Consider the following 24,152-nt stretch of genomic DNA (forward strand, 5'->3'; position numbering starts at 1 on the left):
GCAGAACTAGGTTTTGTTTTGTTGTTGCTGCTCACACAAAATGTTAAAAGTTCAAGGAAAAATTCCCCAAAACTTCCCCCTGCAATCCCAGGGCTGATGCCAGCACCGAGCCAAGCTCCCCTTGCTCCGGATGGAATCAGCCTGGAAAGTTCCTGCAAAAGCCGAGTGGATTTTCAGGATCAAACCACGGCAAAGCTGCAGTGCCCAGAGCAGCACCTGCTCACCGAGCCGCAGCAGCCTCGGGCCTTCGGGTTCCTTTGTTTTCTCTCGCTGGAAAGGTTTCATTTTCCACTTGGCAGGAGAGTCGGGAGCAGCTTCTTCCCGACAAAAACACTGCCAGCTGACTCACCGCTGGCCTTTTGGAAGCGAATCCCAGCACGGGCACTGCCTGGAGCCTTGCCAGCATCCCCAAATCCCCGCAGAGCCCCTGGGGAGCCCCAGGGGAACACCAGGAGTGCTCTGGGACAGGGAAGGGGTCACCCCACAGGTGAGGTCTGAGCTCATTCCCCAAAAAGCCACCCCAGGATTCTCCTGAACGCCTCCTGAGGAGGGCAAGGCAGTGGTTTCATCCCAGCCTGCTGCCATTCCCTGCTCTCCAACCTCTGCATCCCAGGTTTTTATCCCTCATCCCCAGGGTGTGGAAACTCGGGAGTTTCATTTCCCACAGCGCTGCAGAGAGACAAGATAATTTGATTTCTCCCTCCATGATTTCTCCCTTTCCCTGCCATGTCCTGACCTCTCATCCCAGCCACGTTTCCCCACTAATTCCCATTTCTCCAGCATTTCCCCTCCCGTGCTCCGTGGGGGATGAGGAGATGCTGTCCCTGCTCAGATTGCACAAGGTAGATTGGATGGACCGGGATAATTCCCTAAAAACCCACAGGATCTGCGGGATGAGGATTCCCAGCAGGAATTCATCAGCTCAGTGCCACGGGTTGGTTCCCCACTGAGCTCCCTTGCAGCATTCCCTGATCGATACAATCAACACGTTTTTCCCAAGCTTCTCCTTCCAACAAAAAGCTAAAAAAAAGGCTAAACTGCTCTGAAAGGCTCGCAGGCATTTTCTGTCCTAGAATTTTGAGTTATATTTTTTAAAAAAGAGACTTATAAATAAGAGTTTGCATTCACAAAGCAACAAACCCATACAAGTAATTAATTGGGGTTGGGGAGAAACAGATCCTACAAACTGATGAATAAATCCTGTCAAACGATTTCTAAACCAAACAACAATTCTGCTACTTCGGAATTTGCTTTTCCTCCCCCCAAAAAATGCCAATCCCATCATCCAGCGAGCTCTTTCACCACTTTCACACATCCCCGATATCACCGCTGTTAATTGTGCTGGCTCCAGGCGATCGCCCGAGCTGCGGGGAGGTTTTTTGGGAGGTTTTTGGGCTGGAGAGGAGCCAGGCAGGGCTGGATGCGCCGGGAGCTCTCAGCGCTCCCATTCCGCCGCTCATTGACGTCAACCGGAGCTTTCAAAGCAGCGCCGCGCGGCTGCTGAACTCAGCGCCCAAAGGCTGAAAAAACCTGCCAAAATCAGGGGTTTTTCTCTCTCCCGAGCCTTTTCCTGCTTGATTTGCCTCTCCTCGCGCCCTTCATCGGGTTTTTCATCAATGGAGATGTAATTAGAAGCAGCAGCGAGGTCAGCCCTGCCCCACGGAGGGTGGGTGAGAGGGTTTGTAAGGCTCTTTCCAGCCCGGAGCAGGCTGGCATTCTGGGATAAACGGAACAAAGACAAGGCAAACGCCGAGCAAGGACACTCTTTGTGCTTGCAAAGCAGAGGAATGGCTCTTTTTGTCGGAGTTCACACAGTTTGGGGAATAATTTTTCAACCCTCATTGAAAAAAAAAAACATTTCGTAGTGCATGGAATGAAGGTATTCTGTGTTATAAAGTGGAGTCTTCCACCTCAGAATATTCTGTAATTCCATGATTCTGTGATTCTATGATTCCATCAGTCTGTGATTCCATGAGTCTATGATTCTGTGATTGCATAATTCCATGATTCTGTGATTCCACAATTCTATGATTCCATGATTCTGTGATTCCACAATTCTGTGATTCCATAACTCCACAATTTTCAGCTTCAGGATCTTCCTCTTGCAGTGGCTGCTCCCAAAATGAGAAGCAAAACTCTTCCCTGTCTCCATCCAGGCACTGAATCCATCTGCCACAATCCAGAATTCCCAGAGGGATGATGGTTGGGATTGCAGTTTTGGGGGGAAAGGTTTTTAATCCCACGTGGATTCCTTTGAGAAGTCCTGAGGAGTCTGCTGTAGGAAAGGCCAGAACCCCACTGGTGACATCCCTGTGTCCCCCAGGGCTGAGCAGGACAGGGAAAAGCTCTGGAAAATCCTTTGTTGAGTTCTCAGGATTAAATCTGGGCTGAGCTTTGAGCCTGGAGAGCAGAGAAGTTCCCAAAATCCACCTGTCCTGCTCTGTGCTGGGAATTCTGACATAGGCAGCACCTGGATTTCTCCCGTGCACAGGTTGGGAAGGGAATGCTGCACAGCCCAGGAAAAGCTCTTCCATTATTCCCACCTTCCAAGGGGATAAATTGCAGAGGCCTGGCTCTGAGATAATGGGGAGCTGGAAATGCCCAGCTGGGGAGGCTGTGCTTCAACACAAAAATTCACTCAACTTCTGGAATTCTCTGTGTGTGACAAACTCCAGGGCAGCAGGAAGCCCAAATTTCCTTTATTAAATTTCACTTCTTTCTGCTGGAAAGAAGAAAAGAAACTCCTTTTCCATCGTGGTGCTTGCTGAGTGCCTGAGATTGCCTAATCTGCCAGGGAGTTTGGAGCTCAAAGAAATCTGTATCTCAGTTATTAGCCCCTGGAGAAGAGGGTTAGCAAAGAAATCCTGATCAAGCTTTAGCAACAGGAATCTGCATTCCTAAGGCAGCTAAGATGTGAGGGTGGAAAAAGCCCTAAAACTCTGAAATGCTGAGAGCTGAGTTTGCATTCACAGAATCCCAGGATGGCTCAGGCTGGAAAAACCCTAAGGATCATCTCATTCCAGCTCCCTGCCATGGCAGAGACACCTTGCACTGTGCCAGGGTGTTCCTGGGGATTTCCAGGGATCCAGGGGCAGCCACAGCTTCTCTGGGAATTCCATCCCAGCCAGGAATTCCTTCCCAATATCCCATCCATCCCTGCCCTCTGGCACTGGGAAGCCATTCCCTGTGTCCTGTCCTTCCATCCTTGTCCCCAGTCCCTCTGCAGCTCTCCTGCAGCTCCTTCAGGCCCTGGCAGAAGCTCTGAGCTTTCCCTGGATCCTTCTCCTCTCCAGGTGAACATTCCCAGCTCTCCCAGCTCCAGCCCTGCAGCATTTCCTCCATCCAGGCTCATCCCAAGCGCTGCCTGCAGGACTCAAACTGCACCTCCTGGATAAGGCAGGAGCAGGAGGAGGAGGAGGAATAGCCTGGAAAAACAGCTCTGTGTGCCTGACAGGCAGACATGTCCATGATCCTGGCTGAAAAGTTTCCCATCCCGGTGAAGCTACCCAGATTCCTTCCCTGGAAGTGAAGATAATGAATGGAAATATGGAAATGTAACTACGTCAAGAGCAGCCTCTGACTCTTATCTCCTGCCTTTCAAAAGCAGCAGGGAAACACAGCCAGGGACAACTTGAAAAGACACAGCCTGAAGAGAAGGGAAAGGTCACGAAATACCAACCTCATTCCTGCACTGGATTCCCTCCATCTCCACTTCCCACCCAGCTGCCAATTAAATCCCAATGTTTTATTCCCAATTCCCTTGCAGGCAGGCATTGTCTTTGCAGCAGACACAGCGAGTTCTTTGTGCTTCCTCCTGAGCACAGGAGAAATATTTGGCCTCTTCTTTCTCAATTGTGCCTACAGATTTCGGAGTTCTGTCTCTCAAATCTACCTCCTGCATATAAATCATTGCTTCGTTGGAAATCCTGCCTATTTATAGGAATTAATCCGTGAGGGAAAGTGAAATGGTTTAAGTTACAGCTGAAATCCATGGGAATAAGGTGACTGGGAGGTTTAACCCACAGATCTGGAGGGTGTTAATTCCCAGACCAAACCCTGAGGATTTGCAAACTCAATATAAAACTCAAATTTGTCAGTGAAGTGAGGGGGGTTGAGCTCTGCTCCCAGGGAACAGTGACAGGACAAGAGGAACAGCTTCAAACTGTGCCAGGGGAGGTTTAGATTGGGTATTTGGGAAAATTTCTTCCTGGAAAGAGCTGTCCAGCCCAGCCCTGAGGGAATTTTAAGCCATGTGGATGTGGCACTTGGGGACATGGGTGGCCCTGGCAGTGCTGGGGACTCCATGGTCTCTGAGGGCTTTTCCAGCCTGATGGATTCCATGATTATGGAATTATGGAATTCCACATCACGGAAAAGCCTTCCAGCCTCACATCCAACTGCAGCACCTCAGCCTCAACCAGGGAGCTGAGGGAACCAAGGTCAGGGTGACTCTGTCACCCCCTGCTTATCACTGCACTGATAAACCTGTTTATTTTCCAACACAAAGACATTCCAGGAGGATCTGCCACTCCAGCTGCTATCTGGGAGCTCTGCAGCACCTCTCCAAGATTCCTGAGCTGCCAGAAATCCTGGGGTTTGGTCCCACCACTCCATATCTTGACAGAATTTCTGCTCCCCCAACACGAAGTTCAGCCTCCTCAGCAGGGGTCAGAGCTGAGTTTGGAACGCAGGAATTCCCACATTTCTCCTGTGCCACTGCAATCCCAATTTCCATTTGCTCAGAACATATTCAAAGCCCCTGAGTACTGAGCAGAAACCTCCCCTCTGCACCCCAAAAGCAGCAGTGGCTGATGTCCCCACACTGTCCCCACACTGTCCACGTGTGGATGGAAGCCACCAGCTCCTGTCCCCAACCTGGGGAGAACATGGGAGCTCAAGGCCATCCATGGAATCATGGAATGACTTGGAAGGGACACTAAATGGTCACCTAATCCAACCCCTGCCATGAGAAGGACATCTTCCCCCAGGCCAGGGGAAGATGCAGGTAAACATTTCCTTTGGGATGATGGGACAGAGGAGGGAGAAGCTCAGAGGAAACCCACAAGATTTATTTAATTTTAAATTATTTCATTTATCTCAATTAATTAAGATTTATTAATTTCAGCCCGTGATGAGTGTCAGAAAGGCTGTGCAGAGCAGCCAGGAGCTCACCCAGGGCAGGACTAGCCAGGCTCAGCACGGGGTGAAGGATGGGCTTTGCTTCACCTGCTGCAGTGAGATTTTTAGGATAACCTTTACCCTTTCCTCCATAAATCCACACCCTGACAGGACTCCCTTGGAGCTGCACATTAATTTAATTTATTTAATTCCCTGAAACTTCCTAACTGATCTGATGGCTCTGATTTGTCTCCATCCCTGACAGCCTTCCCTGGGAGGATTTTGGAGCTGCTCAGGCTTGATTTCGGTTCTCACAGCTAAAATTATTTCCATTCTCTTGCAGCCATAGAAATGTTCTTCTCCTTTCTCCAAAGGAAACAGTTTTTCCCATAACTCCCCCAGCTGTCCATAACTAATCCCCACAGACTCTCCTCTTCCTTTCATTTGTAATTGGCAAATTAATTAACACTTCCCACCCAATATTCCTCTTTCTTGGCTTATTGGGGCTCCTCCTGAGGAAGAACTTCCTACACTGAACCAACTCCCCCTGCAAAACACCAAGGGGAAAAATACCAAGAAAAATTGGTTTAGATTGGATATTAGGAAGAAATGTTGGGAAGGAATTTAGGGAAGGAATTCTTCCCTAGAACGGAATTCCCAGCAAAGCTGTGGCTGCCCCTGGATCCCTGGAAAGATCCCAGGCCAGGTTGGGATGGTGGAAGTTTTCCCTGCCATGGCAGGGAATGATCTCCATGACCATCCAACCATTCCAGCCCATTCCTGCATTCCATGATTTTAATACAAGTTCTGCATTTTTAATTTTTAAGTATTTCCCTTCCCGTTCTCTTGTCCCTGGAACTCCACAGAGCTCTCCATGATGGGCAGGATGTGCTCTGGAGATCCCAACCCAATCCTGTCCCTCCCCAGCGCCATCCCAAGGCTCAAAACACGGATATTTTTATTAATAAACACAAATAAGAAGGGACAGGTTCATCCCAGAGCCACAGCGAAACGACTGCCAGCCATAATGAGATTACAGAGAATAAACTCTGTGTAAAACCAGAATATTCATGTATGGGTGAGATCACTGAACGCGGGATTTGAGGATCTAGAATATAAAATTATTCTGTATTCTCACAGGTGACATTCACAGAACGCAGGATTTGAGGATCTAGAATGTAAAATTATTCTATATTCTCATAGTTGAGATCACAGAACGCAGGATTTGAACACCTAGAATATAAAATTATCCTGTATTCTTACAGGTGAGATCACAGAACACAAGGTTTGAACACCTAGAATATAAAATTATCCTGTATTCTCGCAGGTGACATCACAGAACGCGGGATTTAAATACCTAGAATATAGAATTATTCTATATTCTCACAGGTGAGATCGCAGAACTCTGGGTTTGAGGATCTAGAATATAAAATTATTCTACATTCTCACAGATTCCATGGGTTATCCCCACTGGAAGACCACCTGGATCACAACACCCAAACTGTGTTTGGAGCTCAGCACCCCTGAACTCCACCGGCGGATCTTTACCTACAAAATGACATTTTGGTGCCATTTCCCAACCCCAACGTGGGAAATACCTCTGAAATCTGCCTCTCCCTTCCCTCTGCTGCTCCATCTGCTCATTAAATGCCCCAGGGGTTGGCAGGAGCTGGAGAAGGTGCCGAGGTGGCACCATGGAATCACTCGAGCGAGAGGATGTTTTAGGGACTCATTAATTTTTAAAGGGAAATGGAGGTTTGTGAACACCTCAGAAGGAAAACAAACCAGCACAACGTGACATTTTCCATCCTTTCCCCACCTTGTCCCCACAGTCCCCATTTGAGGCGTCGCGAAATCTGACATCAGTGAAGATCAGAGAAGGAAATATTCAGCAAACCCACAGCTCCAACAACCCTCTGATCCATGTTCCCATCCAGCAGCTCAGGAAAAATCCCAAATTCCAAGTTTTTGGAAAGCACAACTGCAGTGATCAGGACAACCCTGTGGCATACTCACCAAATCCACGAGTGGCGGCGATTGGGTAAAATATTAATATTTAACATCTTCCCGGCTGGTCCTTCTCTTCTACCATGGGCAAAGAGTCAGGACACGTCCTGCTTATCCCAAACTCGTGTCCCTCTGAAGTTGGCTCAGCGGCACGGAGCTGTTTCCAGGAAGTTTGGGTTCTTTGGGATTTACATGGCAACTCCCAGGCGGGGTGGATGTCACTTTCTATAGGAAGGCAATCAGAAAGTGAGGCTGCACGTGGAACAGCCTCTATGGACTCCCAAATGTCTTCATTTCTAGCAGGAGAAAGGAAAAATCCATCTATTTCTGGCACCCCCCTGCCTGCAGTTTCCTGCTCTCATTTGGATAATCCCTTCCAGTGATCCTCAGACAGGAGGGGAGGGAAAAAAAGGTTTTTTCAAGCTGCAGCAACATCACATCCCCTGTTTTCCTGTTTCTCCTTTCCAGGTCACATCCCTCCTTCCCTCAGCGGCGGAGCAAAGTTTTGTGACGCTGCAGAAACTCCTCTGGCGGGTCCCTGGGCGGGGATGGTCCAGGCGGGTGCAGGTGAGGCTCAGAGGCAGCAGGGAGCAGGGAAAAGGCCTGGAGGATCCATCCCGGGGAGAGCAGCGGCGGCAGGGCTGCTAGGGGTCACTGCGCGCCGAGCGGGGCGTGCTCCGCGCTCCGGCTGTCACTCGTGCTGTCCCCGCTGTCCCTGGGCAGCGGGGCTGTGCCTGTGCCGGGGCTGCCAGCCCAGCCCTGTCCATCGCCCAGCCCGCGGCAGAATCCCGGCGGCAGCCACCGCACCAGCCGCAGCCTCGCCCCGCGCAGCGCCGGCGGGTCCGTGCCTCTGCGCCCGCAGAAAATGGAATTTTACAAGATTTACGAGACGCGAATCCCGCCGCTCCACATCAAACCCTGCCGGTGCGGCGAGACGTCAGGGGTGGGTGGCTGATGGGGATGCATCCGCCCGGCTGAGGATCCCAAATTCCGGTCCGCCCCGCGCCCCCGGGAGGGGAGCTGGGGACAAAGGAGAGCCGGGGAGGGATGGATGGATGGATGGACGGATGGATGGATGGATGGATGGATGGATGAGGGAGGAGAAGGGAAGCGCTGCCAGCGGCGCCAGGGATGGCTCGGGAATGCTGACAGGAGCTGCCCACGCCGCCCTGCCCCACCCGCACCTCGCGGGGGTGACAGCGGGGTGACAAGGGGGTGACAGCGGATGCGGCGCTGCCTCCCCTGCGGGAAGCACAAAGTTCCGTGGCGCCGAACACGCAGGAGCCGCAGACAAACCTTCACTTCTCCCTTTTTATTTTTTTTTCCCCCCTGAAGTCTCCAGACGTTTCACCTTGACAACCAAGGGAAAGGATTTTATCCATCGGCCGGAATCAAAGGTGTCGGGAAATGGGAATAAAGGGGTTTTTAGAGGGGAAGTTATTCGTATAGGTGATGGATAAATGGGATTTTTATAGGTGATGTACGATGGGAATTCTCCAGGTGATGTATGACGGGATTTCTATAGGTGAGGCATAAACTCCATCAGTGATCCATACCATTCCCTGGTGCCAAGGAGGGGACAGCAGGGGACAGCAGGGGACAGAGCAGGGCTCACCCCACACGGAGCTGGGAGCACCCACAATCCAACCCCCTTTCTCTGCAGTTAACTCCGAGCAGGAGAGGCAGAATGAGGAGCTGTTTGAGCAATTAAGATGCCAAATCCAATCTAAAAATACACGGGAAGGGGACAGTGGCAGTGTCATTCCATCCCCACTGAACTCCCCAGCCTGCCCGATGCACTCAAAGCTAAGGAAAGGTTCTTCCAGACTGGGAAAACTCTGTGCTTCTCTCCTCTAACTGGGGAGGTGAGACAGAAACCTGCATTTTTATTCTACTGACGTTGTTTACAAAAACATAAAATATTTATAAAAATATAAAATATTTATAGAATATAAAACATTTATAAAAATAGAAAATATTTATGAAAAGAGGGGCAAATTCAAGGTCTGAGGAAAAGGTCAAGATGGAGTATGGATAATCCATACTCCACAAGTTTGCACTTCTCCTCGGCTTTGCTCCATCTCCAGTTTGATTGACAGGAGACAGTTTCACACTGGTGCTGTGGGATTTTGGGGAGATCATGGAATTCTGCATCTTATCCATGGAAAAGCTCTCAAACATCCATGGATGGAGATCAACAAACAGATACACAGACATGGCCAAACCATGGAATCCTGGGATGGTTTGGGATAGAAGGGACCTCAAATCCCACCCCATGCCATGGCAGGGACAATTCCCACCATCCCAGCTGCTCCAAACCCCATCCAGCCTGGCCTTGGACACTCCAGGGATCCAGGGGCAGCCACAGCTTCTCTGGGAATTCCATCCCATCCCAGGGAACAATTCCTTCCCAAGATCCCATCTCACCCTCCATTCCCTGGGTCTGTCCCTCTACCCTCCATGCCTGGGAAAAAAAACCCCCCAGGATGTCCCTGTGGAATGAACATTTGCCACGTTGGCCATCAATATTCTCATGGTTCTTGGAAAAAAAGCTAAAATTCATCCCTTGCTAATCGTGGAACAGACAATTCCACGAGCTGTTGCTTTTCTCCCTCCCCACCAGGCTGGGTTTGTGTCTTTTCCCTCCCCATTCCCATTTTCCTGGCTTTCCCTGCATCCAGCATCCTGAATTTTGATCCATGGCTGACTGCAGGGAGCACGGCAGGAATCACACGGTGCTGGATGGGAAGGAAAATCAGCATTCCCTGCAATTCCATCCTGGAGTTTCTCAGACAGTTCAATCACCACCCTGAGAGAAAACCCCAGGAACTGCAGGATCAACAGGACAGAAATGAATGAAATTCCCAGGCTTTGGATCTGAACCCTCCCTCTCCCACTCCCCCACGCTTCCAAAATCCCCAAATTGTTCATTTGGCTCTCTGGCTTCCATCTGTTTATTAATTAGGCCGTGCTAACGAGGAGCCCTCCTCCCACCGGGCCACCCTGGCAGCCCCAACACTGCTGCTCCTCCAGGGAAACTTCAAATATTTCCCCAGAAATCGCACAGAAACCGGAAAACCAGCCCGGAATGTTGGGTTTTTTTGGTTGTTTTTTTTTTTTTTTTCCACATCTTTCAGCGAAGTTACATAAGGCAGCTCTCCTGCTGCCTTGAAACACTCCAGGCCCTTCAGCACTCAGGTCTCTTTATTCCCTCAATCATCAGCAGGTTCCTGTGGAGGCTCAGGAATGTTCCCTGGCCTCACAGCAGCCTGAAAAATAGCAGTGGATATTTTGGGAGTTTTGAGACAAACCAGAAGCGCAGAGTGTAAAAAATAAGTATAAAAATAAGTACAAAAATAAGTTTATTCCGTGCTCTGCCTTCCCAGATTGAAGACCTGCATGGATGTAATATTGGGGTTTTCACCCCAGATAATGGGGTTTCTGCCCAGATAAATAAACCCTAAATAAATATAGAATAAATGTTTTCAGGGGTATTTTTTTCTCTCCTCGTTGCTAAGAAGGGAATAATGAGGATAACACAGAACCACCCCAGCTGATCATCAAAAACCACCCAAGAGGAACTTCCCCCACGCTGCTCCTGGCATTTCATTGCCTGTTCTGCAGAGCAGCATCAACCTTTTCCCAAATACTGAAATTCCTGGTTTTTTGGGCCATGCTGGTGCCACTCTGGGGAGCACAAAGCCATTTTTGGGTTTGGGAAGGGCTGGGATTGCTGAGGCTCCTCAGCTTCTCATTCATCCCTCCTTGCTGGCCATGCTGATTGAGGATGATGAAATCCTGATTTGCAATTCTAATTCCTTTCTTTTTTCCTGAACAGGCTGCCCAAGAGCTCCAGGAATATTGTTTTGCCAACCCTTACAATAAACACCACCATTCTCCGTGAAACACTGGAAAATCCACTTATTAAAGATCACAAAACACAGACCCACTCATGACAATTAGCTCAGAAACCCTAATTTTCACTTAATCTATTTCTTCCTTGAATTTAGGAATTCCATCCAGCAAATAATGAGCTGTACTGCCTTAAACCCTGCAGATTTGGTGAGCCAGGTGCTGAAGCATTAAATCATGGAATCCTGGAATGGGTTGGGTGGGAAGGGAATTTAAAGCTCATCCCATTCCATGGCAGGGACACCTCCCACTGCCCCAGGGTGATCCAGCCTGGCCTGGGACACTGCCAGGGATCCAGGGGCAGCCACAGTTTCTCTGGGAATTCCAGCCCAGCCAGGAATTCCTTACCAATCTCCCATCCACCCCTGCCCTCTGGCACTGGGAAGCCATTCCCTGTGTCCTGTCCCTCCATCCCTTGTCCCCAGTCCCTCTCCAGCTCTCCTGGAGCCCCTTTAGGCCCCGGCAGGAGCTCTGAGCTCTCCCTGGATCCTTCCCTTCTCCAGGGGAACATTCCCAGCTCTCCCAGCCTGGCTCCAGCCCTGCAGGAGCTCCAGGATTTCCCCTGGACTCATTCTGGACTGTTGCTCCGAGTTTACAGAGCTCTGGATCACAACTGGCAGTGGATGGCACAAAGCACTCAATGATTTCCAGAAATGGCATCCCTAGAGTCGTTTGGCAGCTGGAATGTGCTGTTTGTAGATCCCTGCTCTCATCCCAGCCCCAATCCCTCCTCCACAAATCCAACCCCAAATGCCCCCAGGACCATTCCTCTGTCCCAAGCACACACATCCTCTCCATCCTTCTCACCAATACCTCCCTTCCCCTCTTCCTGTGGCTAGCACAGGTCTTTGCCATGAGAATTTTCTCCTGTGTTTTATAAACAAAGATAAAGTTTGGATGTTATTAAAAACAGTGTCTCGAGATTTGGACAGTTCAGGCCTGGCCAGTCAGGCCTAGGGGGAGGTTTCTGACTGACCAATCTGGGTGACCTCTGAAAAGTCTATATAAGCTGGAATCAAATAATAAAAGCTCTCTTTTTCATGCCACACTGAGAATCTGTGTCTTTTCCTCTGCTAGTGGCTCAACAGCAACATCTTCCCATCAATAAAATCCCATTTTCCAGCGGCTAACGCTCTATCCAAGGAATTCACGTGGAAGAGGAAGCATTTCCAAGCACCAGAGCATTTCCAAAAGCCATTCCAAAGCGTTTCCCACCCAGCCAGACCGGGCTGGGTGAGCAGGACAGAGGCAGGAAAAGCTGCACGAGGAGCACAGGGAACTAAACCACGGAAGGAAAAGGAGGAAAAGCATCTCATCCTCGCGAAGTTGCTGAAAAGTTTCCAACGCCATGACTCAGCAGCAGCAGCAGCTGCTTTGTGCAGAGCATCTCCGAGGGGTCTGAGGCTCGCTGAGCTGGCAATTAACCAATGTTTGGATCTATTTTCCATCAACACCATGGCTGCTGACATCCTCACAGCACACGCTGACAGGAGCAAACCCCGGGGCTGGGAATGAGCAGGGAGCTCCCAGCAGCTGCCCAGCTGGATTCACTCCTGACCTCCTGCTGGATGGCATCTTCAGGGAGCTGGGGTTTTATGGTCCACTTTGGCTCCTTGCAGCCTCTGGGGCTTTTGGAGTTGGTGGAGAAGCTGCTGCTGCTGGGGATGTGGGTTTCCAGCACGGGAAGTGATTCCAGGAAAACCTGGTGATCTTTATCTGACAGCAGCAGAAAACACCATAAAATTTGGGCCTAAAATGAAATTTGTTTGATGCTCCACATCTTTGGGAATGCAAATATTTCCTTAGCTAGGGAAGCAGCAGCACTGCTGGCTGTTCTTTGGATGAAACTGTATGGAGTACCAGGGGAAAAGTGCTGGAATTCATGGAATCATTAATGCTGGAAAAGGTCAAAGACCTCCCAGCCCATCGAGTCCAAGCTGTGCCTGATCCCCACCTTGTCCCCACCCAGAGCTCTGAGTGTCACATCAGCAATTCCCTGGACACCTCTGGGATGGGAACTCCAAACCTTCCCATCTCTCCTATTCAGCATCCTGAGGCTTCCCAAGCTCTCCAGGCTCTGCCTCCAGGTCCCTCTCCACATCTGGAAAAGCAGATGTTGGATTAACACCCAACACTGGAATTCTCTGCCTTCTTCCCACTCCCACCTGCAGGCCAGCAGGGCAGCTGAGCCCCTGGATGGCTCCTGGATGAGGAACAAACCCCACAAACATTTCCAGCCCTCAGCATCCCAAGATAGATTTGGATTCAGGTCCCAACACAGAGATTCAGATCTCCAGATGTGGAACATGGAGCAGGATGTGGGTGGGAAGGTCCTGAACATCCACAAACCTTCCTGATTTCCTTCTTCCTCCTCCCCACAAACCTTCCTGGTTTCCCTCCTCCTCCTCCTCCTCCCCAGCCCTAATTTACAGGGGAATAAAATCCCTGCCTCCAATAGGTCACAATATTATGACTTATAACCCTCCACAGTTTTTTTCTCCTGTCTCCAAGCCCTGAAGCTGCAGCTCTCCAGAGCTTTCCCATCTTTCTCCCATCCCATTTTTACACATTTGGTGTTAAAACAAGCAGCTGACAATTTGGGAGCTATTTCCTGCCAGGAGCCAGGGAAAGCAGCACTTTGCTCAGGCACTCAGATTGCTCCTTTCTGCTCTCTCCCCTAATGCTCACTCTCATCATCCCTCAAGCTCCTCGGAGCACAAATAATCCATCTGCACGGAAATGTTTCACAATATTTCCTGTTCCATCCCATTTGGTGACAGGGAGGAAGCCCCAGAGCACACAGGGAAATTTAATCCCATTTTCCACAGGTTTCCTCAGTCACGAGTTGCTGTTCTACACGGTGATCCCAAGTGAATCCCAGGAGGAGAAAATCCCAAATCTTTGAGGAGGATTGGAGGTGAATGGCCACCAGCAGCTCCTGGTGTCACAATTATCCCATCTCCTGGTGTCACATCCCTGCAGCAGCCAAAGAAAAACTGGGAATACGAGGATCACATGCCTTGGAATGCAACACACGGAGCAGGACAGGGAATTGTCTTCAATCCTAAGGACAGAGCTCTTCATCCTCCTTTAACAAAGACTCCAATGCCTGATTTTCGCTCTAAAATAGATCTTAAACCCTGAAAAGTTGGGAATCTTCAGCTTCCCAGACCCCTTCTGACAACTGAAAAAGCGAAAATATTGGAAAACCAATCAACGTTGGGATTTAGTTTCACACCTCCTCTGGCTGAGGAGGTTGGATGAGGCTGTCCCTGCCCATGGAATGAGATAAAATTTGAGGTCTCCCCCAGCCCAAACCAGTCTGGGATTTTGGGATCATTTCCTTGACACACTGGAAATTTCTGCCACAAAACCAAACTTTTATTTCCACTTCTTTTTCCATGGTGAAATAACTGCCCTCCCAACCTCCAGCACACGTTAATATCCATCTCTCCATGCCCTCAGCCAAGCCAGGAGATTCTGGCAACTGAGACCATTCCCAACAGCACTAACTGGGAAATAATTTGGGAAGAGTGGATGAGCCAGAACGTCTCCCAGGCTGAGCTGCACACGTTAGGCTGAGCTTTGTCCAGCTCAGGGCAAGGCTTTGCTCAGAGCCAGGCCCAGGGGAGATCCAGGGGGTCAGATGGGCTGGGGGTGCTGCAGCTCCTCCTGGGAACGATGTGGAGCTCTGGAATGAATCCAGCAGGCAATGGGATGATCAGAGGGATGGAAAGGGTGGGAGAGCTGGGATTGTTCAGTCTGGAGAGGGACTTGGGACAAGGAACGGAGGGACAGGGATGGATGGGATATTGGGAAGGAATTGTTCCCTGGGAGGGTGGGGAGGGATGGGATGGAATTCCTAGAGAAGCTGTGGCTGCCCCTGGATCCCTGGCAGTGTCCAGGGCCAGGTTGGATCAGCCTGGGATGGTGCAAGGTGTCCCTGCCATGGGATGGGTTGGAATTAGAGGATCCTGAAGATCCCTTCCATGCAGGTCAGTGAAATTAATGTTTTTATTAAACTCTGCACTGTAATTTCTCCTTCAAAGCATCCTAATCCCAAACTTCCCTAAAATGGATGTTTTCTTCCTGTGGGGCTTTGGCAGAGCTCAGCCTCTGGGACAGAGAGATCCCTGTGCTGGGACAGCTTGGGAATGTCACCTGCTTTGGGATTTGTTCCATCCCAGAAGAGCAGCCAGGTGAGGCAGGATGGCTGCACAACTCCTGCCATCCCCAGGGCTGCTGCTCCCTGGGAATTCCATGCTTTTTCACGGCAGGAAAATGCACATTCCCATGGCAAACCCTTCCCGTGCTGCTCCCCTGGGAAGCCCCAGGGCTGCTCCAGGTGCCAGCTGGGGCCATGTGCTCACCTGATGCCATCCTGCTGGGAGCAGAGGTGGATATTCCCTGCAATCCCAGCTGGCTGCACCTGCTCCCCAAGCAGGTTCCACAATGAACTGCAGAAATACAAACCAACGATGCCTTTGGGAAGTGCCTGTGCAGCTCTCCCAGAGCTCCTTTGAGGAAATGCTGCTCCCAGAGCAGTTCTCAGGGAGAGCTTCAAGTCTTTCCTTGGAGGGATTTAATCCCAAGGTCTGGGATATTCCATGTCACACATGCACACGTTGGGAATGGATAGATTTAGCTGCTCCTCCTCATCCCTGACATTCCCAACCCTCAGAACAGGGAGAGGACTCACTTCTCCCAAAGGTTTCCAGAAAAACTCTCCACTCACACCAAAACTCTTGGCCTTTGGACTCTTCCCAAGTTGTTTACCCACTGCTGTGGTTTTCAGACCATTTTTTACTGCTCCCATTTCCCTCATTTTCACAGGAATGGGGAAGGAGTTGGGAAGTCTCTCTCCCTGGCCCTGCTCTGCCCTTTGCCATATCACACCTTGGCTCCCTGACATGGGAACACATCAAAGAACTTTTCCCAGAATCATGGAATCCTGGAATGGGTTGGGTTGGGAGAGATCTTAAAGATCATTTCATCCAGATGAGGAAGGAACTTCTTTCACCATCCCAGGCTGCTCCAAGCTGGCCTTGGACATTCCAGGGATCCAGGAGCAGCCACAGCTTCTCTGGGAATTCCATCCCAGGGCATCTCCACCCTCCCAGCCAGGAATTCCTTCCCAATCTCCCATCAGCCCTGGCTCTGGGTGTTTAAAACCATCACCCCTTGTCCTCTCAGCACAACTACAAGTTTAAAACCACCCTGACTTCCCTTCTTTCCCACGGAATTCAATATTCCATGTAAAAGCAGAGCTGGAATACAACCCAGGAATGTCATTTCTGAGCATCCCAGCTTCTGAGAGCCCTGGGACAGCTGCACAGAGTGACCCCAAAGTGTGGCTAGCACGGGTCTTTCTCGTGAGAACATTCTGCTGTGTTTTATAAACAAAGATAAAGTTTGGATGTTTTTTAAGCAGTTTCTCGAGATTTGGACAGCTCAGGCCTGGCCAATCAGGCCTGGGGGGAGGTTTCTGGCTGACCAATCTGGGTGACCTCTGAAAAGTCTATATGTATTGAAATCAAAATAATAAACTCTCTTTCTTGCCCCACTGAGAACTTGGGTCCCTCTCTCTGCTAGCGGCTCAACAGCGACACCAAAGTGACCCCAAAGTGACCCAAAGTGACCCCAGGGGACGGGGATGGGGACAGCACCCCTTCCACACCATTCCAACAGGAAAGAAACATTCCCAATGCCAGGAAAAGAGGAATGCAGGTGTTGTTCCAGAGGCCACTGCCTGGCGATGGCATTTTCCCGCAGGAAATCTCGGATGCACGGCGAGCACAGAGCATTTGTTTCCTTGGAAACAAACCCTTCCAACCTCCGGCGCACACAATCCTCGGGAAAAGCAAACTCTGCCAGTGAAGCCAAGCTTTGGCTATTTTTAGCCCCCGAGATGTGAAATCCCAACTGTTTTATTAGGAATAGAACCCAAGGGAAATGCATTTATCTCGATTATCGGAGGAGTGAAATCTTTGCAGCCACCCAAACAAGGAACTCAAGGAGTTGGGCTGAGAAAAAGAAGTTCTTGCCCTTTTAAAAAGAAAAAAAATTTGGATTTTAGGAGCTTCTGCAGCAGGGTTAGAAGAGAAACTTGAGGGAATGAACCTGAAACTACCAGAAGGGAAAATGGATTAATTCCCTGGAGGCTGAACTTGATCCTGGAGCTCTTTTCCAACCCTAATGATTCTGGGATAATGGAATTAGATCAAGGAATTGGAGAGTTTAATTGAAAACTGATTGATTCCTTGCTGGTTTTCCTGGAGAAAATCTCTGCAGCATTGCATTTAAAGAGTTGCCAATAGAATTCTATTGAAAAATCACCTGAAAAGATCGATTTAGAAGAATTCAGTCTGAAATTGAAAAGAATTCCCTCTGAAATTCTACTGTGAAGTTGCTATTTTCCCCTAAGAAACGATCCAAAATCAAGAGTTATATTTCCTCTCTAAATCTGTAATTTGGGATCATTTTCCAGCTCCACTGTGGGGTTTGATCCTTGGATACTTTGATAAATCACAGGGTATTTTTGCTGTGCAAAAATCAGATTATCCAACATTGCTGGGAAATCCTTCCACCAGGCTGCTTGGGGAAATCAAAACACAAACCCCAAGATTTCTCAAATTAAAGACGAGATGAAAAACAAGAGTTACAAAATCGTCATTTCGTGTTTTACGCAGCAAAAAGGAAGCAGGGAGGGAAATTCTTCCCCAGCCCTGAAGTTTTATTTGTTCTCTGGAGATTCTTTCCTTGGATTTGGATGGATTTGCCTTTTCCTTGTATAAATGTTTGGAAATGAGGAAGATTTATCCTCTGCCCGTCATGTTTTCGGGTTTTTTTCTGATTTTTTCCCTTCCATAAATGGAAGGATTTTCAATCAAAGGAAGCACCAGGACACTTTGGAGGTGAAGCAGGCGAGGTAAAGCACAGGGCAGGGAATTTTAAGGCTTTTATGGAGAAAGATGATTGTGCTTAATGTTGAAAATGAGCTGAAATTTCTTGCTGAAACTTGAGTTTTAATCTCTTCATCACCAAAGAAGTGCCCTGGGAACAATCCCAGCTCCTGAGAGGAGTCAGTTCTGGAATGACCATTTGAAAATATAGAACTCCACTGAAATACTGCATTTTTTAATGTATCCAAAGTGTCATTTTAAAGGAAATTTATGAGCTCTAATGGCAGCAAATGCCCCAAAATAATTCCCAGAAAACCAGCAGCAGATCCTGAGTGGAGAACCCAGAGGAAGGTCATTAATGGGGGAAAAAGGGAATATTAATGAATGGAAATCAGGGAAGGGAAGAGGAGGAAAAGAGACTTCAGGCTGAATTTCACCTCCTGTTATCCACAAAAAGGGATGTTTGCTGAGTCAGCAAGGAGAGGCTCCACGGTTGGGATGTGGATTTGTGTTTTTACAAATTCCCCACAAATGATCCCAAAGAGCAGCAATTAGCATTCCCATTACCCAGGAATGAGGTTTTTCTTTTATTTAGGACAATATTTTAACAGCTTTTGGGGCAGAAAACCTCATGAAGCCTCTTCCAACCTGAGCCATTGAGTTTGTCATTTATAGGAGTTGATGATTTTAGGATTATGGGGACAAAAATGAGCATCCTTTGGAAGATCCTGCTGGAAAAGTTATGGAAATCTGCCATTCCTCTAAGTCCTGGATGCCTAAAGCTGCCATGATAACCAAGAAAATGCAGAAAGCCTGGAAAGAAATCTCCTCATTGCTCTGATTCTCTTCATCCCACACCAGTTTGGCTTGTTGAACAGCAGGATTTGGGGAACAAATTCCAAATCTATAGGGTGGGTCAGGTTCTGTGCCTTGGGGATTGAAGCAAATCCCTGCAAGCCAAGAATTCCTCGTTTTTCTATTTCACTCAATCTGGAGAGGATAAATCCTCTCCTTGCTTCATTCAGTTGTGTTTTCCCTCAAGAGAAAGGGCTGAGGGACTCAGACTCTGCACAGAATCTGCTTTTTGGGGCTCATTTTTGGGTCAGGATGCCAAAACCTTCCCAAATGTCCAGCTGTGACCCTGCAGGTGTCACCTCCCCTCTCCTGCCATTCCAAAATCCGAATTATTGCCGCAGGATGTGATTGATTGATGTTTTCCCCCCGAAGAGCAGCTTGGATATTAAATTTTCCCTATTTTTTGAAATGACTGGCAAACCACAGAAATTCTGGGATGGTTTTAGTCCCTTCAGTGAGACAATCCGTGGCTGATAAATGACATTTCTCTGCCTGCCCAAGGAATGCTTCATTAAGATCCAGCTCAGCTCAGCTCAGCTCCTACTTTTAACAGAGAAAATATCTGATTATTCCAAGAGGATCCTAATTCCATCTCCATGTCTGCTCCCTGCCAGAAGGAAGGGAGAGAATTTTCCTGCTGGGAAGGAAAATTGCTTTAGTTGTGAGGGAATGACAGAGCTGGTGGGAAATCATCATATTGGGCAGGATGGATGCTGAGCTGCTGGAATGTTCTGTATTCCCACTGGGAATTTCCCACTCTGCCAAGCCACAGGTGACCTCAGGTGGGTGACAGGGATGGCAGAAATTATTGCCCAAATTTCACATGGATATCATCAGAATTGTCCAAAATCTCCCCCAAAATCTCCAGTGTGGAGCTCTAAACCTCCCAAGGCTTTGCAACTCCAAGGAGCAATTCCAGCTGCAAGATTATTCCTGAATTTGGGACAACAAAAGCTTGGCCTGAACCTGATTTTTTTCCAAGTCCTCCACATGAGGAGCACATCTGGAAAACCTCAGCCTACATCAGTGTGTTCAGACTTAAAAACCAGGAAAAAAACCCCATTTTTAGGCAAGAAAATGTTTATTTTTTTAGGATTTGGAGAGCAATTGGAAGCAGTTTTGTCTGGGAATGGCATCAAATGAACAAAATGGGAATCAAAGGAGCTGAAATCAGAACCAAATGAATAAAAATCAGAGCCAAACAAAAGAGTTGTGATTCCTCCTCGGGGAAAGAATCCCCTCTGGATTAATGTGCTGCTAATTGGACATGGCAGGAATTCCACCCAGGGCTTTCCTGTGGCACTAACGAGGCTGAGGGGTAATTAATTAATCCATGTCCCCCCAGCCCCTCCCTGGGACTGCAGCTGCACGTGGATAATTCAGTTTATTGGACAAAAATGGCTTCCTATGGATTTCAGCCCCAATTTCCATGAGGAATTTTCTCCTCCTCGAGTGGGAAACTGAAATGGGTGATTTGTTGTGCTTTCTGCTGGTTTATTCCCATTTTTAGCTCTTTCTTTATCTGAGGAAAGCCAATAAGTCTAATTACCTTTGACTTCAATTAAATCTTGTTAGAATATTATGGAAGCTTGGAATGGTTTGGGTTGGAAGAACGTCAAAGCTCCAGGGACAATCCCACCATCCCAGGGTGCTCCACCCTGGCCTTGGACACTTCCAGGGCTCCAAGGAAAACCTCAGCTTCTCTGGGAATTCCATCCCAGCCAGGAATTCCTTCCCAACATCCCATTTAACCCTTGAGTTTCAAGCCTATCCATGAAAATCTGCCTCAGAAATGCTAAAAATTCAGGATTGATCTCTTTGAAACAGTTAAGAGATGTGGCCAAAGGGAACTGCTGGGATAAACTCCTGTTTTCCCCCAAAATAATCCCAAAAATTGGATCCTCATCTCCCACAGCCCAGGCAGCAAGGGAGCAATGGAACCCTGGTTAAAAATAAATCCTGGTTAATAACAAACCCTGGTTAATAACAAACCCTGGTTAATAATAAACCCTGGTTAATGATAAACCCTGGTTAATAACAAATCGTGGTTAATAACAAATCCTGGTTCACAAACCCCTTTTCCCAACTGAATTCCCCACCCACGTCCATGAAATCCATCCTTCCCTGCACCACAGAACCCTGAAAAAGCCCTGGCTTTGCTAATTGCCCTGGTAGCTCGTTAGGAAGCTAATTAGGAACTTCACCCAGCTCAACGTGGTAATTTCCAATTCCAATGTACATCATCTCCACACATAACAGGTTGTTCTTCAATGCAGGAAATGTGCTGTGAATATTAAAAATATTCCTGAGAACAGCTCCTGAAATGGATGGGAATCCAGGAAACTCAATTCCAAGAAATTCATCCGCAGAAATCCACCCATTTGCAGCTTCTCTTTTTCCAGGAATTTCATTCAGCTGCCTCATTCCATTTCTGCATCCCTCCAAAACCTCGGGATGGGATTCAGGATGGGATTCTGATGGGACTCAGGAATTTGGCTTTTCCAGCCAAATGTAAAATTAATAGAAATTAATATTTTGTATTAATAGAATGATTCCAAAGAGTGAAACTCATGATAAAATTATGAAAACCACACGCAAGGAAAGCATCACAATAACTCCTAAAAACCAAACCCTGTTCCTTCATCCCAAAGTTCTTTCCCAGAGTAATTTCTGATCAAATAATTTAATGGGAACTGGGAAGTGGGAGGTAAAACCAGAATTAAACAACATTTCCATCCTCATAATAAATTTCACTCATTATGGGAAAAGCATAAATATTAAATCTAAATCTCAAGTTAATTCTTCCAGAGGCAAGTCCAATCCCAAAATCCAAAGCCACCCTGATCCCCTCGCTGGCAACTCGGACAACAGCAGAAAAACAAAAATGCCTCTTTTTTTTTTTTGGGATTCCAGGGGGATTTTCTCCAGGTTCCACAGGAACCTTGGGAGGCACCAGCTCTGTCCGTGGGAGGCAGAAAAATGGAATTGTGAAGCTTCTGTGCAAACAGAACACAAAGAAATTAAAATAACAGCCGGGATGAAATGGAGGAGGTCTTGGGTTTTTTTTTTTTTTTCCCCTATATTTTTCCAAGAGGGGATCAATTCCCAGCTGAATAAAGGTCTCCTGGGATGGTGTTTTGAATTTGGGAAGATCTTCTAAATAATTACAGATTCTTCCAGTGGGTGGTGATTTTATAGGAGGTTTAGCTTGGTGGAGAATGGGAGGAATATATTATTTATCCTGCTTTTTGGGTGGAAATTGGAACAGGTGGGATCTGCTGGGCTTTACAGTGGGATGAGAGCAGGGATGAGCAATCCCATAATCCAGAACACCAGGAATAAAGGAAACCCCAGGACAGCTCAGAAATAATCCCATTTTTGCCTGGTTTTGACCAAGATTCCTTTTAAAAGTCCTGCATTTCTCAGGCACTCAACAGAAACATTGGGAACACAGAATAATGAGGATCCAGCAGAGTTTCCCACCTGCTCAACCCCCTTTTCTCCCCTATTTTCCCTCCTTTTTCCATGGTGGTGTTGTGGGAAGATTTTTCCCAGGCAGGAACAAGCCTGAGCAGGAAATCAGATTATTCCATGGATTTTCCCTGAGATCTCCAATATTCCAGAAAAGTTCTAAATGGAGCTGATGGAATGATGTGGAAGCAACTCAGAGGTTTGCTCTGCACCTTGCAGGGATATTTAATCACCTTTTTTTCCCAGAAAAGATGAAAGAGTTGCAGCTGGAGATTAAAGATGTCACTGAAAGCCTCAATAATGTAAAACAACTTTCTTTCCCACCTGACATTCCTGCTCACGGAATTCTGCTGAGCCTGGGAGGGACACATCCTGTTTTCCAGGAGAAAATGGGTTATTCCCCTGGATACTGCAGGGGATATTGATGAAAACCTCAGAGTTTTCACAGCAAACAGGAACGGGCTGAGTTGATAAAAATGGGATTTGCTGTGGTGCTGCTGCTGTGACAAAGGCATTGCTGCAGTCCCTGATTTGTTTGGGATAACACCAAAATGAGATGGAAAACATGGAAAATCCCAGCTCAGCTGCAAAGCTTCTGATTGTTCCTGTGTTCCACAGATCCCAAGGGTAGAAAAGAGCCTCATCCACCAGGAGCAATGATCCCACAGGCACTGCTCTGGGAATTCCAGCTTTCTGGAACCTTCCAGAGCCTGCAGGAGCTCCAGGAGAGGTGGAGAGGGACTGGGGACAAGGATGGAGGGACAGGACACAGGGAATGGCTTCCCACTGCCAGAGGGCAGGGATGGATGGGAGATTGGGAATTGGATGGGATGGGATTGGGAATATTGGGATATTCCTGGCTGGGATGGAATTCCCAGAGAAGCTGTGGCTGCCCCTGGATCCCTGGGATGTCCAAGGCCAGGCTGGAGTGACCTGGTCTGTGGAAGGTGTTCCTGCCATGGATGGGATGAGATTTAAGGTCTTTCCCAACCCAAACCAGTCAGGGATGGAAAATCTCCAACTGCACCAACTGCCCCAGAGGAGGCTGAGAAGGAACTTCCTGAGGCCACCAAGAATGACATAAAAATTGGGGAACATTGGGCAGAAAATGCTAAGTGAGGGATAAATGAATGCCTAAATCATGCTTCCAAAAGGCAACGTCTGGGATAAAACCATGAACTCCCAGCTGGAGATTTCCCAGTGCTGTTCCCCTCTCAGGGCAGAGGTTCAGCTCTCGCTGTCTCAGGGAGCAGAAGGAAACCAAAACATCCATGAGAGGCCCCAAGCATCAAGGAGCAGTGGGAAAATCCCAAATTCCAAGGCTGATCCCAACATCAGCGACCTCAGCAGCCCAAATCCATCTCACATCTCACCTTTTCTCTCCTCCTCACAATCCATTTATTTGCTTTTTCCTAGGAAAAGCCACATGAAACGGGAATGTTCCACTCATTAGGATTTCCCCTGGCATCTCCAAGTCCTTCATTTCCAAGTCCATCCCAAACTCTCTGATTTTCCCTGCAGGATATAGGAGAATCCTGGAATGGTTTGGGTTGGGAAGGACCTTGAAGGGAAAATCATTCCAGGATTCTGGGACTCCAAACCATTGATTCAAGCGCAAAGAGAAACAATTCGAATCAAAGTTACAAATCCCAGACATTCCTGATAGCACTAAAAAAGGCAAAAAAAAAAAAGATATACTGGAATTAAATAAAAATAATTATAAAAATCTTTGTTTTGTCTCCACAGCCTGATTGTTTCCTGCTAAAAAGGAGGAGATTTGCACATTTGTGTTTATGGATACTGGCAGGAGAATTCCCAAATCCCCAGCAAGGTCTCACCCTCAATTTGCACGGAAAAAAAGCTTAAAAAGAATAAAAAAATAATGAT

At 48.0% G+C, this 24,152-nt stretch overlaps 1 protein-coding gene and 1 long non-coding RNA gene across 5 annotated transcripts in view; one reads left to right on the forward strand and one right to left on the reverse strand.

The window, feature by feature from the left end:
• Nucleotides 1-24,152, reverse strand: part of PDE4B (phosphodiesterase 4B) — a 150,258-nt gene that overhangs the window by 76,942 nt on the left and 49,164 nt on the right. Inside the window, exon 1 of one of the 4 annotated variants that reach the window (XM_085067389.1) lies at nucleotides 7,135-7,602. The exons of 2 other annotated variants lie outside the window; for them this stretch is intronic. In XM_085067389.1, the coding sequence (XP_084923515.1) occupies nucleotides 7,135-7,181 (47 nt within the window). In that variant the 5' untranslated portion in view covers nucleotides 7,182-7,602. Of the gene's footprint in view, nucleotides 1-6,716; nucleotides 6,792-7,134; nucleotides 7,603-24,152 lie in introns of those variants that run through there. One more of the 4 variants, XM_085067388.1, reaches the window with a different exon arrangement.
• Nucleotides 6,764-11,336, forward strand: LOC146433606 (uncharacterized). The gene is made up of 4 exons (XR_014853648.1): nucleotides 6,764-7,159; nucleotides 7,594-8,068; nucleotides 8,461-8,522; nucleotides 10,964-11,336. It is a non-coding gene; the product is annotated as an uncharacterized LOC146433606 (long non-coding RNA).

Source organism: Lichenostomus cassidix, chromosome 8 (assembly GCF_008360975.1).
Source record: "Lichenostomus cassidix isolate B80296 chromosome 8, HeHo_3.0, whole genome shotgun sequence".
NCBI lineage: Eukaryota > Metazoa > Chordata > Aves > Passeriformes > Meliphagidae > Lichenostomus > Lichenostomus cassidix.